The sequence below is a fragment of the Sycon ciliatum genome, chromosome 9 (genome assembly GCF_964019385.1).
Source record: "Sycon ciliatum chromosome 9, ocSycCili1.1, whole genome shotgun sequence".
In the NCBI taxonomy this organism is placed as follows: Eukaryota; Metazoa; Porifera; class Calcarea; order Leucosolenida; family Sycettidae; genus Sycon; species Sycon ciliatum.
Genome location: NC_088651.1, coordinates 6600646 through 6615159, shown reverse-complemented (window position 1 = coordinate 6615159; position 14514 = coordinate 6600646). Strand labels below are relative to the sequence as shown.

General features: G+C 46.2%; 1 protein-coding gene across 1 annotated transcript in view; it reads right to left on the bottom strand.

Annotated features, from left to right (window-relative positions):
- Nucleotides 1-7172: 7172 nt before the first annotated feature.
- The window catches only part of LOC135825239 (uncharacterized), a 90362-nt gene continuing 83020 nt past the window's right edge, over nt 7173-14514 (bottom strand). The window contains exons 37-41 of the mRNA XM_065337975.1: nt 11998-12110; nt 11589-11710; nt 10860-11131; nt 9291-9360; nt 7173-9025 (exon numbers count right to left, since the gene is read on the bottom strand). Of these exons, the coding sequence (XP_065194047.1) occupies nt 8152-9025; nt 9291-9360; nt 10860-11131; nt 11589-11710; nt 11998-12110 (1451 nt within the window). The 3' untranslated portion in view covers nt 7173-8151. The remainder of the gene's footprint in view (nt 9026-9290; nt 9361-10859; nt 11132-11588; nt 11711-11997; nt 12111-14514) is intronic.

Genomic DNA, 14514 nt, shown 5'->3' with positions numbered 1-14514 from the left:
TCGAAGCAACATTTCGCGCGACACCCTTTGGAGTGAAGTGATTTCCACTTTGCATGTATCTTTCTCTTTGGCCTCAATTTCTTTCCTGTCCGGTTGGCCGTTGCAGCCGTCGTCTGGGGCCGACGGTATAGTGCCATGCACAATAACAGGTGCAGTTCTGAAACCTTTACACCCAGGTCAAACAGTAAAGTCGAGGCCAGTGTCCGATTCCTGACTCAGTCGTGTAAACCAAGCTAGCCTCATTCATTGTGTGGAGCAGTGTTTCTCCTTCTACGACATTCGTACGCATGTCGGAGAATTTTTTTTTATCCTGCCTTACTTCTTGCTATTTGTGCAGCCTCGCCCTCACCTACCACACCACCACCAACAACCAAGTCACCTATGCAATATTTCAGTAAGGATGCTATGATGGCTTGATGACTTCTTGATCACTCAATAACTGTGACCACAACAGAATCCTCTACAACCACCAAAAGTGCTCCAATTCATATTATTATTATGCTCTATTCGCGTTAGCATCAGTGAGCTTATAAAGCTCACATAAAGCCTTCGCTTAAGCCGCAAGAAGGAGCAAGTGAGCGCGAGGAAGCGCAATGCACACAGAGCGTCAAAACAAAACAAAACAAAAAAAAAACAGAAAAAAGAGACGAGCTGCAAGAAGGAGCAAGTGAATGCGAGGAAGCACAGTGCACATCAAGCATCACAATCACAAAAAAGACAAGATGGAAACGCAAAGTTATGTCCATTGTTGCATTAGCGGCTACATACAACCTTCACCAGGTCCTGCCACTGAGGGCGATCCTGGGCGAGCTGCTGCAGCCTGTTGCAGTCATCTCCATTATCTATATATAAAGGTATAAATTATGTCCATTGTTTCATTAGCAGCTACATACAGCCTTCACCAGTTCCCGCCACTGTCGACGGTCTTGGGCAAGCTGCTGCAGCATGTTCAAGTCATCGCCAGTCTCTAGGGCGGTATTATTTTTCAGCTTTTTGAGATCATTATTGAGCGTTCGCGGGAGCGTTGTTCTTGGGCGTCCCCTAAAGCTGGGGCCGTTACCCCCTAAGAAGTAAGCTCCCATGGCACGTCTGGCTGGGGCTGCCTCTTCCAAACGCAGCACATGACCAAACAGCCTCCATCTAGCATCTCTGATGATTTGGCTCACGGGGCGAGATTCTGTGCATTTATACAGGGAAGTGTTCTTTATTATGAGCGGGTATTTAATGCCTATCACTGTTCGCAGGTGCTGCCTGTGGAACGAGTCCAATTTCCGCTCCTGTGTCCCCGTGAGACTCCATGTGCCACAGTTATAAAGCAGGATTCATATACAATTACCAGTCAGTCAGCAGTGTAATTTATACAGATATTTGTACTGGGAAGAAGACATTAATTTGTGTGAAATTTCTGCTACAGCCACTGTTTTCGATCACTCACTTGCTGTGGTTGCTTGGTAGCATGACTTCGTTCCCACTATGTAGGGCGTGCATGGGTAACTCTTCGCTCAGTAATGCCTCGTGTGCCTGCCTATACAAGCTGCATTACCTACCTGGTCCTCCGCAGCTGGTCTCTGTTTTGCCACCGCGGCATTTCCCCTCGATCAGCCTCATAACTCGCAGCGAGCACGGTAGTGTCATTGGCCATGACCACCAGCTCCGACACCAACTGTCTGCATCTGCCCCGCTCGCAATGAAGGGCTCATTTCCACACTGCAGTATTAGTGATTGGAACTCCCTCCCCATCGCTCTTCTTTCCCATCCTCCCCACAGAAAGGGAGTGCAATCATTTAAAGCGAACGTTTTTCGCCATCCACGAAGCACTAAGTGGCTCTGGGCAGTCGACTCACTATGATACTGCTCCCGTCTATCCCTATCTACGCAACACAACCGGCTGGGACAATCGACTCGCCATGATGCTCCTCTCAGTCATAACCCCCGTGATTCTACTTAGTATCATAGTTTCTCCCGCACACTCGCTGATGTTTAGCCTTGCTTTCCGTTCATTTTGCTGACCCGTACCGTTATATCTTTTTTGTTTTTGGTGCGTGTTTTTGGCCGTGATGCCTAGACCTCAGGTCGGCAGAGCCATCAATGCCCCACCATCACTGCTGCGTCTCGGTCCAGCCCCTGCTCAGTAGCTGCCACGTTTGTCCTAGTCTCAGTACCATTGTCTTTCATCTTTCGCTTCGAGCTGGGAATGTGAACGTAGTAAAGAAAAGAAAAAATAGAAAAAAATCCCAACATTCACCACGGGGCATGCACCGGGTTAGCACCAGTTATGCGTAGGGGTTTGCTTCACAAAGTTTTGTCAAGTATGTGAGTCACGCAGCTACCTCGCCCAGACTGCATAGAATTTTACCACCTCCTCTACCGTTGTTGTAAGATGAAACCAGCGGTCGTACCTGCAGAACACTTGCAGATGAATGTATTTCTATTGCAATGCACATATATTATATGTGTATTGGTGTGCGTGCGTGTATGCGTGTGTGTGTGTGTGTATGTGTGTGTGTGTAAATGTGTGGTCTTGTGTGTGTCTCTACATCTGCTACCAGCAAGCATGGCTGACTCCACAGGTGAAGACCAGCAGACGCGTGAGCCTGACAGTAAGTGAATGTTGTTGGAGGCAGGTGCTGTTACTGCTGCAGCGCAGCCGGATATGATCCCAATATGATCCCGATATAAGCCTAATGCATGATGTGCAGACGTACGGAATATCGAAAAAATCCCCTAAAATCTCAAAGAATCTCCTAAAATCTCGAAGAATCCCGTAAAATCTCATACTTGGTCCGACTTATTAAAATGTGCGCTTCGCTTCAAACCTCAAGCCTATGTCCAAAGGAGCACCTGTACTAAAAAATCGACCAAGAGACGATAGATAGATTACTACTGTGTCGTTTCTTGGCCTGACCTTGTAGTTTTCATCTCTGCTGGTGTCTCAGGGCGCTTCTTCAAGTGCGTCAGCCTGCAAAACGTCGACATTTTTTCATCTCCTCCAAGCTACACTGCGCTTCCTTGATTTTTTCACTCTATAGGCACGATTTAGACGATCGACTTCGCCTCCTCCTCGTGCAGTACGACTGCCAGAATGGTGGCTGTAGGTGTTTTCGCCTGACGCTCCCACGACACTTTCAAATGAGGCGAACAAGTAAACCACCATGCATAAAAAATCACTTCTCATCAGGGAGTACTACTCCCTGCTTCTCATCACCGTGTGCCGCGCGCGTAGAGCTACTGAGTCTGATCTGTGTCGACATGACTGTCGACACAGTCAGCTGCATCAGACCATGCGTGCTCTTCCCTGCCTGTTTCACGAATCCACTGGCCCCGGAGACTGGCGATCTTGTGACGCATCGCGATCGCGGCTCCGAGGAGTCGGCGGGGACTCCGCACCATTCACGTATTCACCCTTTCTGCGCTTCAGTTTTCCAGCCAGGTTGTCGCCTGAAAGTCGACCTCAAGGGCGGTTGTTTATATCGATCAACTTCTCGACAATCTCTTCTGTACTCTTGATTCGTCGGCCGCCACCTCGTGAACGAATGCGAGAGAGATCAGCACAAACTGGACGGAGCGATGCAGGTGCTTTCTGCACGAGTTTCTGGATGACGCGTTTGCTGTTACTTGATTCTTCCAAGGAAACAGCGACTGCACTCGGCGATTTCAATCCGCCAGGAAGCACTCGAGAACGATCACCCAGGAGTTTCTGGTACTCCGTGACAATTCCCCATCGCAGTGGGGTGTTGATTTCAGCACCAGGCCTTCTCTGTGTTGCGCGAGAAGCAACAGGAGTCCTCTGCCGACAAAATTTGCACGCCAAATACTCGAGTCGACTAGGATCCTGAGACACTGCCTCCTTTGGGGTTGGAGCCATTTCTTCTTCAACATCACAAATCGACAACTGAAGGATAGTGTTAGGTAGCTGGAAAGTTTGTTCCGTCCTGAGATTATTTGAATTTGTTTGGCTGACGTTCGAAGCGAAACGCACGTTTTAATAAGTCGGACCAAGTAGAATCCCCTAAAATCCGGTACACCCGGCTGGGTATTGAATCTCCTGGACCCTGCTGTATTTGCTGCTACACTCGACTCCACTTACAATGCACTCGCGTAAAGCGAATTCAGGATATAGCGAACCCTTGTCCATGTCCCTGTTTCTGCCCATGCAAAATTGACCCTTTATAGCGAGCAGTTTTCGTATGTTGTAATTTTAAATTTGGTCTTCACGGAGAATATCAAAGTATTAGGAAACCAGAGGCCACATGCCACGTACTGCTCTTTTCTCTCCGAAACTCAACACTTGCAAGCCAGATATGAAAGAGAAAAGAGCAGTACGTGGCATGTGGCCTCTGGTTTCCTAATAGTTTTCGATTATGACAAACCAAATCTTGTACGGCCGCATGGAAAGCAAGTGCACTCATACTCGTATGTGCATGTGTGTATGTGTGTATCACTCATGGCGCAACAAGGCACCACAGGCTCTGAGCCAGGTGCACAGGACAGGTCTACTCACCTCCCGACGTTCTAGGAGCTGCATCATTCTGTGGCTTGATCCTCGAGGGTGGTGGCGTTCTTCTTTCCTAAATGCATTGCATATTGAATCCTACTCTTGCATGTACGTGTATATGCACTCATTCACATACTTAGCATACACAAAAGTCATGTCCAAAGTGTTACTTTTTCAACGGCTGGATCATGTACAAGTACTAGACGAAACTCAGCATAGCTAAAATCTGCTTTTTCCAACTCCATTTCTACTTCTACACGAATTAGTTCTCCTCCAATTCACGTAAATGATTCATTTTCATTGTGCACTTTTTTGCATGAGTATCTCTCGTTCAAAAGTGCCTCTGATGTCATTTGAATGCGTCTACTTTGAATTATAGTGGAACTCGGATAAAACGTAAGCCCTCGGGGAGTGGAGAAAAGGACTTAGTATTCGAGCTACTTCTTATCCAAAGTTGACTCTCCTGCCGCCCCACAATATGATACATGTGCAGTATGTCAAACTGTTTGAAGTTATCTATTGCACGGAGAAATGTACGACTATGGTCTATCAGTAGGAGGTGCATTCTGTAAAAAACCAACAAAAACCGTGTTTCGTGGTGCAGCTACGCCAGGCTTCCCTAGCTGCAAACAGCTTCCTCCGCGCTGTCAACATGCTTAAGTACATGTACTTGTCAAGCGAAACTATCATGTGTAAAGGGTGAATGAAAACACCTTTTAAAAAGTATGTAGCATGCTAGGCTAGCTCTGGGACCTGCTGAAACAGTCCGTCATACACGAGTTGTACGTCTTATCAGAGTACGCTGTGTCCGCAAATATTTATATACTATGCAGTGCTGGCAACTGAAATCCGACCCCTTAGAGATGCGTTCACATTCTAGCGGTCTCAATTTCGTAGTTTTACTATCTCGTGTTGGGTCTTTGCAATGTGAGCGCACCGCTCAGGGGGTTGGATTTCAGTTGCCAGCACTGTAGTACAGTACATGTATGCAAATCATGATGAGTGGAATCCTTGCAACGAAAAAGGACAGTACGACTAAGCAGGTGTACGTCTTACGCGGGTACTAGTACTAGTACGTACTAAGTGAGTTCCACATACACTGTACAGTGTAAGCGGGAATATGCATGCATGGTCCAATATGCATGCATGGTCCAATATGCATGCATGGTCCAATCCTGTATGAAGAGAATGTAAAGCACTGCTGCATCTAGAACTCGGAAGGTGGGCCAAGGAACAAATTGTAACATGGAAAAATGTGGGCACATTCTGACTGTTTAAAATCTGGTTTAGCTGGTGGACTCAATCGCATAACTTGCGCCCATATTTTTTTCTTTTTTCCAAGCCTCTTGTACGGGCAAAAATACCATCTTGATCAATAATAGAAATGCAACTACAACCCAAAACAATTTGTAAATGTAAAATAATCTGATTTAACACTCAGCCCACATGTTTCCATGTTACTGCTGCATCTGTCAACAAGACATATGGGTCTACATGGATGGTGAGGCACAGACCCGACCGTAGACACCACAAGGGTTGTTTGCCGGTCTCGGCATACTCTAAGCATACCCCGTGCATCCTCACATGGATCGTGAGACATTCGTTTCATTGGTCTGAGTTGGTGTTGTACATTGTACGACAGACATGCTGTGTAATTCTGGTGTTGGTCATTTTGACTCTATCATGCCCTATGACTTGTGTACACATAAACATAGAGAGAAGTGAAGCATGAGAGCAGTGAAAAGTATGAATGTTGCCCACAGCGGCACATCGCCACACAATGTCACGGCGTGTACAGGTTTACTATGTTTGTTCAATTCCGAAATCTAATTTCAGCGGAATACGCAACTCATATCTACCTAAATTTATGCAACATTCAATAACTGGTTTTCTAAGGGTGAGAACAAAAAAGGTGATAACTAGTTAATAATTATACCTAAACAGTTTTCAAGTCGGCAGGAAAACTGCGAGCTCCCATGTAGGGAGCAACACACTCTTCCCCTACTATCGCCGAAGTCGCACCAACCTCTTCTAAACAGTTTTCGCGGAGACAGAAATGAAATCAACACAATGAATAATGCAAGTAACAGGTAGTTGTGCATTCCTTACACACAACTTTAGCACAGGTTAGGTATCCTTGAACGCATTCCATACAGACAACTTTAGCACAGGTTAGGTATCCTTGAACATTTTCGTTGCCATCTCTCCAGAAGGAATGTAACGGTGAGCGTAATTCAACCAGCAACACAATGTAAGTGATTACACAGTTTCCTCTGAGACAAGAATGCGATGATACTATATCACCTCCTCACTGTACTCGATCCACTGTTCTTGTTCCTTTCCCTTTGTCTGTATTTCAACTGATGAGAAGGGTTGAAAGTGTACTTGTGAAACCGAAAACTTTCAAGATTTTCGCAAAGAGCCTGAAGTGTGTTCTTTTCTGAGTATTTAAAATAATTATACCTATTAATTTTGGAACTGAACAAACTCTACAGATCTCTACACAATGTGACGGTGTGTTGTGAGGTTCGCAACATTGGTGATCTCTATTACTCTCAGAATAGGACTGTCTCCACGCCGAAAGCTTAGTATGGTTAACTTCACTTTCTCAGCACTGACAAAAATGACCCGTGTACATTGACAGGGTCTTAGAACAGACTGCACTACAAAGTACATGTAGGTACATTCAAATGACATCAGAGGCACTTTTGAATGAGAGTTACTTATGCGAAAAAAGTGCAAAATGAAAAGGAATGATTTTACTAGTCTTGAGATGAAGAAGAACTGAATTGGGTATGAGTAGAAACAGGAATAGGCAGATTTTAGCTTGGGCAAGCTCGGTCTAGTACCTGTACATGATCCACTCAGCGAAAAAAAACACCAATTATGTAGCTGACATTTATGTATGCAAGTACAAATATTACACAGCAATGAATCAAACAAGTCCCTTTCCGCTGTAAGCAGCCGAGGGACTTTAGACAACTGTCTATGTATGCAAGTATGTGGAAGAGTGTACATAAGAGTAGGTTTCAATTTAGGAAAAAGAACGCCACCACCCTCAAGGGTTAAGGCACATATGTAGCTCCTACAGCGGTGGGAGGTGAGTAGATCAGACTCACCACCAAAGTCGCCAAAACATTTTAAGAAAGAGAAGGGCTAAACGCTAAAGAAAAAATCCGGGAAAGAAGCTCTAAGACAAGCTACGGAGGAAAGGTACACCACGGCCTGCGAGTTTGAGAAAGGAGCAAAGCAGTCAAGATGGAAGATATTGCCCAAAGACACAGTTCGATATGTTTGGCATGAAAGTTGCTTTGAGCATGACACCTGCAGTTGCATTTCAATGCCATGTTGTTAGAAGATGATTTGATCGTCCTTTACTGTTGGTGGATGGACAGACAAATGGATAGATGCACGGATGGAAGGATTAACAGATAGATAGATGGATATGTAGATAGATTGGAGATATGAGACAGCAAAGATGTTGAAATATATAGAATTGAGAAGAATCTACGAACCAAAATAGGAAGGAAAGGAAACAAAGAGAACATACAGCAGGAGAAGCATTCTGCAGCTGAAACAACTGCCACTCGCCCCAGGAGATTAATTCATGCTGCTCTAGACGTTTCTATTGGCATGCAACCGTGAGAAAAGGTAGCTCAATCATCTTCGCACGCTGTGTTCTCGATCAGGTATGATGCGTCCAGCCTAGCCTCGGCACTTTGGTACGGCTGGAACTTGAACTTCAACTTTGACGCTGCTCTGCCGCCCTGGAAGGTGACGTTGGGCGGATGCGTGAGTGGCTGGCCTTCAGCCAGGTTCTTCAATTCCAGTTCTTCTGAAGTGTCTGCGGATGTGCTGGACATGAGTGGTTTGTCAGCAGCTAGCGGAGACGGCGTGTACGGATTCCAATTGGAAAACTCGTCGGGCGAAACCGTTGCACCTTCATTCTGGGTCGACGTGCCGTCATGCGACTTGTCCAGGGAAAGAGAAAGATCTGATCGGTCCGGGGTTGTTGCATGAGTGGCTGGCTGCTTTTCAGCTATGGTCCTTGGCAGAGAGTTGCTGGTGTTGCTGGTGAGTGTGCTGGTGTTGCCGGGTGCTGATTTACCAAGCGTTGATGTTCTTAGTGTGCTGGTGTTGCCGGTGGTCAGATTTGTCCAAGCTGTCGGCATGCGCTGGATTTCTTTCAGGCCTTTCCTCATCTCCTTGCCCCGTATGATGTGGATAAAGATGCCCAGGCCTTGCAGCGAGTTGAGGATGGTAAAGATATACTGTAGAGCAATGTTATCGTCTATGATGACCAGGAATCCAAAGAGCCAGGTTAGCCCAAGCAGAACGGACAGCAGCACGACTATACTGAGCACGGGAAAGTTCTTGCGGTGCTCTCCCTGCGCTACGGTGCTGACCTTGCGTCCGCGACCTCTCAGCGTGACAGCCACCCTGACCAGAATGGACCCGTTGAGCAAGAGTGAGAGAGCCATTGGCACCACCAGGCCTGCGTAGAACACTGCGTCCATCGAGATCCAGCACCTGCACAAATCACCAAAATACATAATTATGCATCATAAGAATCATAGTCATTGTTTTGAATATCGCAACAAGGAGGACTAGCTGAATTGCCATTGAGCTACTTTAGTAAACAATGTCAAGCGATGGAAATCATGGGGAAACAATCTAAAAGGAAAGGCATTCATTGTGTGCCTTTGTGTAAAAGTATGCAGGAAGAAAGAAGGATGGAAAATGATTCGCACAGGTTCTCGTACAACACTCTGCACACTCATGTGTACAAACTTACAGTCCGTTGCCACCGTATCCATCTGAAGTCGAAGCACCTGTCGTTATGGCGACAATTACAAACGGGATGACTGCATAGACAGTAGAAAAGAGTAGTAAAAGCAAAGGACAATTTAATACAGTATACCGTACTTGCGCGATTGAAGCCCTCTTTTGAATAGTGCCCTATCTCGAATAGTGCGCCAGTCTCTATGAGCCAGTGAAAAAATAAAGCCTATCCTGAATGGTGCTCCCCCTCCCCCCCCCCAAGGCTTCTAAACAAGCGCATGTGCAAGTCTGGTGTTCTTTTGGTAATGTTCTCGTCCATGTCATTGAACTGGTGGTTTCACGGTCAAAACCGGATTTCTTGTTGCCCTTTCTGTTGAGTCGTGATAGTTTACAGTAAAATTTAGGTACAGTGAAATTCAGGCTCTGTTTTTCATTGGCTTCTTTCAGTTCTTTGTTTTATGCGGGATGACGTAAATGTACCAGCATTGAGAAAATAGTGCCGTCTCTTTAATTGTGCCCCATCTGTGATAGAAATTGAAAAATAGTGCCCCAGGGGTACTAATTGCGCGAGTACGGTACGACAATAGAATCCCTCCCAAACCCGTTTCAATCTGAAAAGAAAAGGACAATTTTAATACAGTATACCGCAGCAGAATCCCTCCCAAACCCATTCCAATCTGTGATTACCACACTCAATTGCAGGTGTAGTACCTCCAGTCCTCTTCGAGGGTGGAAAAGTCCAAGAACAAGGAGCTAAAAATGTCGTTAACTTAGTTTAAAAAATTCGCCCGGGCTATTAAAAGAATTCCAGGCAGACACAGTAGGTTTTTCAAAGACCATGCTTGATAATTATATGAGAAGTACGTGGCTCAAGTCCTGACTGCGAGCGGGTTTTCCAGCCGTGGTGCTACCCAAAGTCAACTGGGAACTTGTGGCGGGGTACACCAATTGGTACATGGATGCGGCTGATGGAGTTAACGGCACTTGTGCCAGCGGTTGTGAGATATTTCCCCTTACCCCTCCCTCACCCCCCCCCCTGCTGCTCGATTTTCCGAGTGTTTGAGGGGAAGGTGCAAACCATTCTGGGTAAAAATTCTATTGGAAATGACTATAAAGAAAAAGGTCCCAAACACAAGAATTTTAATCTTAAAGTAGGTAAATAAATTGGATGGATTGGGATGGCACCTGTGGCCAATGTGTTTAGTCATTATCACCATGAGGATGGTCATGGCGACATAACCGTTGAACAACAACTTGTGACCGACTGTGGGAAATTGCAATGTGACTGAGTGTGCAGCCTGATGAATATGTTATCAATGGAGTTGCATGAAGGATCTGTATGATTTTCTAAAGGAAGCGAGAACACAAAAGTTTTCAAAGTCTATTTTATGGGAACGAACCGCAACGGTGCCTAGCTACATGAATAGGTTTTGTATTTTTAAGCTATTTAATTTTATACATGTATAGTGATTCCACCGAGTCTTTAAAGGAAATTTATACCCCCTTAGGAACATCAGGGCAGTTCTGTTTACAGCATTTTGCCATGTTAATAAAAATTGATGATCTCTTGACTGATGCTTACCAAATATGGACCAGAAGAGAAGTGTCTTGAGGTGCTGGCTGGAGTTGTCAAAAACGACCACGATTTGTTTATACATGAACACGGCATCCACGGACATCCACATGAATGCACAGAGCAGTAGATAGTGCAGTATGATGGCAAGTGTCTTGCACACCGCCGGGCTCTTCTGCAGATTTTCATAGTAGAGAACCACGGTGAATATTGCCAGGAACAGCAGTAGAGTTATGCTCAATCCCAGGATCATGCGATGATGGAGGTTCTTACGCACTCTCCTGTATCAGAAACGCAGATGGTACACAGGAAAACATGCCTTGTCAAGCAGTATACATGTTCAAATCAGCAGTTCTGAGCACTGTGATACGGAACCTTGATTCAGCGACACAACTGCCAGGAGATCATGGTTTATACTCAAGGTTCAGGCCAGCCAAATATTGATGGATGGTGGGTGGGCGTGAAGCTTGGTAATTATCTGGAAAGACGTTCTAAACGGGTGAGGAAAAGTATACGTATGGCCCAGCTGAAAGTGGTTAAATTTTCGTCTGATCATCGATTCAGTTCCTCAAACTCAAAGTTACAGAACTGCAACTGCTTGTTCTTCTGTCTGTGTATTCCGCTCTTTGCCTTCGGCAAATTGAGCTCTCTACGGACGGTGAATGAACCGCACGTGGTGATCTGTATATGAATTACTCTGAAACATTATCACTGAGACAATTGCTCTTTTAAACTTACTTGACTAAAGCTATGGTGATGATGGTAGCTACTAGAGCTGCCATGGATATGGCACATCCCACAATTGACACATACTTGAGTGCTTCCTGTGCTTTAGACGTGTGAGGTGATACCACCCTTGTCTGTAGAGAATGCGGGCAAAGAGAGAAAGTAACACACTTCACGGACATGGACCAGTACAGTCTGATTTTGATATAAGTGACATGTCCGATCTTGAAGGCCGAATGACTCATCACACACACACACACACAAACACAAACACATACACACCCATACGCACACACACACACACACACACACACACACACACACACACACACACACACACACACACACACACACAAACACACACACACAAACACACACACACACACACACAAACACACACACGTTATTCACGGGAACTTACGAAGAGAACTGCAAAGTTGGTTAGATGATTGCACTGGCAAATTGGTCTATTTCCTGTTGTGCTATTGTAGAAAGTAATGCAGCCGTCCTCACTCCAGCCACCCTTGCCGTCATCTGTAGTAAGAGCCAACACCATAGCGACGGATATGGGTGCAAGCGTTAATAAGAGGTGAGAGAATGAATGTGTGTTTGTGACAGAGGGGAGGGGGTGGTGCATGTGTGCATTTGTGTGCTTTTATGTATTATGTATTATTATTATTATTATTATTAAAAAATTGGTTGTGAGCAACACTGGCTCACACTCAAATAACTGCTTTTCACCAGAAAAATATTATATTTCAACGTTTCGGTCATGAAATAACCATCATCAGGAATGAAGTGGGCACACCGGTTAGGATGGGTTAATATACGAGGAGCGCTGCAAACTGATAACAAATCACACCTGCATGCACTATGACGAGAGAGAGAACAAAAGGACAAAACATCACCAAAAAAAACCAGGTATAGAAATAACGCAATACGCGACAACTCTAAAAATGGCACAGGTACAAGCAACAAACAGAATGTACATGTGCACTAGGTGCGTGCAGACATGTAATTGCAGGCGCTAGCAACAACAGTAGTAGTAACAGTGCACTAGTTCAAGGGGTGCTAAACCACCACCATCCAGGAAGAGCGAGTATCAGGGCCAGAAATATGTACAAGGCTTCACCAGAGAATTCACAGGAGGTCCCACCCTGCGTTATTGTTTATGCTGGGGCTCGTGTCGCGAATTTGTATTGCTTCGCGTATTCTCCTCCTGGCCCGATCCGACTCAGTGGCAAGGACGCGAACCTCTGTGAATGCCGACTCGCCAAGCGGCAGTACCTCGCCGCCATGGTGAAGTCGGTAGTGCTCGCCCAGGGCTTTTCCAGACGTCTTGTTGCGTGAGTTATCATTGTGTTCTTTTGTTCGCGTTGCTACACTGCGGCCAGTCTCTCCAACATACTTCTCCGAGCACTTGCAGGTCAGACGATAAACCACGTTGCGTCTTGTGCATTCTACCTCGCTAGATTGGCATGCAACGCAGGCGGCTTTAGGCCTTCCTCGTCGCCTCGGGGCAGCGGGATCCACCCACTTACGGCAGCAAGGTCCAGTGAGGCTGGACTTAGTGACGCTGTTGGAAAGCCTTGCATTCTTGTAGATTATCTGTACATTTAGATTGTATTTGTTTAGAAGACGGTGGACCCTGTAGTGGATGGCATCCGTTTTGAATGGTAACTTCAACGTGGATCGATAGTCTTTCTTTTGTTTAGCAGGTCGTCTGGCTCGTTCATGAGCAGTCGCGATAACTTTGTCAGGAAAGTTGTTGAATTTTAATGTGTCAATAACCTTTTGCTCACTTCGCTGGCGGGCTGCAGGATCAGAGGAAAGGCGGGCCGCGCGGAGGAATTCCGAAGACGCGATGGCGAGTTTTTGCTGTTGCGGAACGCACGAGTTGAAGTCTGAGACGAGGCCACTGTGGCAAGCTTTGCGGAACAGCTCGAATGATATTGCGCCCTCGGAGGAGACATGAATAGTCGTGTCCATAAAGTCAACCGACCCAGTTTCCTCCGAAGATTGATACGTGAACTTGATGCTCGCATTGGCGGTATTGAAGAATGCAATCAGCTGGCGGAGAAGCGCGGCCCCCAGTGTCCACAGCATAATGATGTCATCAATATAACGCTTGTAGAGTACGGGAGCACCAGGCGAGTTTAGCAACAGCGAGGTTTCGAGGTCATGCATGAAGATAATCGCAAACGGGGGCGCTAGGTTGTTACCCATGGCGATGCCTTCCCTCTGGTGGTAGACCTTCTCACCAAATCTGAAATAATTGGATCTTAGAACGAAGGTTAACAGCTCTTCGATCTGCTCCACGCTTAAACCAAATGTGTCAACAGACTCGATGTGCTGCTGCAGGACTCTAGCAACCGCCTCCACCCCTTCAGCGATAGGGATACTTGGGTAAAGAGCGACCACGTCCATTGTAACGATGATGGTCCCCGCTGGGGCTTGTAGGTCGGGATACACTTGCCGGATATCCTCCAGTGCTTCCAGCGTGTTTTTTCAGATGTGCTGGGACATACTTCAGGCATTGGTTGAGTATACGCTCCAGGACAATAGAAATATTGGTCACCGGGCTATCAACAGCTGACACAACTGGCCGAAGCGGTACCGTGGCTTTGTGGTCTTTAGGTAGGCCATACATCTCCGGAAACCTGTTGTCGCCAGGGAGTATGGCTTGGTACAGGTCCTTCTCTAGTGTACCACCACAGACGCGTTGAAGGATGGTGCGCGTTTGCTTCTCCCAATCATCGATGGTGACATTGACGGGTGTGAACTTTGTCCCATCTGACAGGATAGTCTCGGCCTTATCAAGGTACGTTGCCATCTTCATCGCCACAAACTTATTGCTCTTGTCGGACCTCTTGACGACCACGGAATCATCGTCGCGGAGGTCGGTAAGCCGCTCGCGGTCTTTTCGAGACATGTTAGG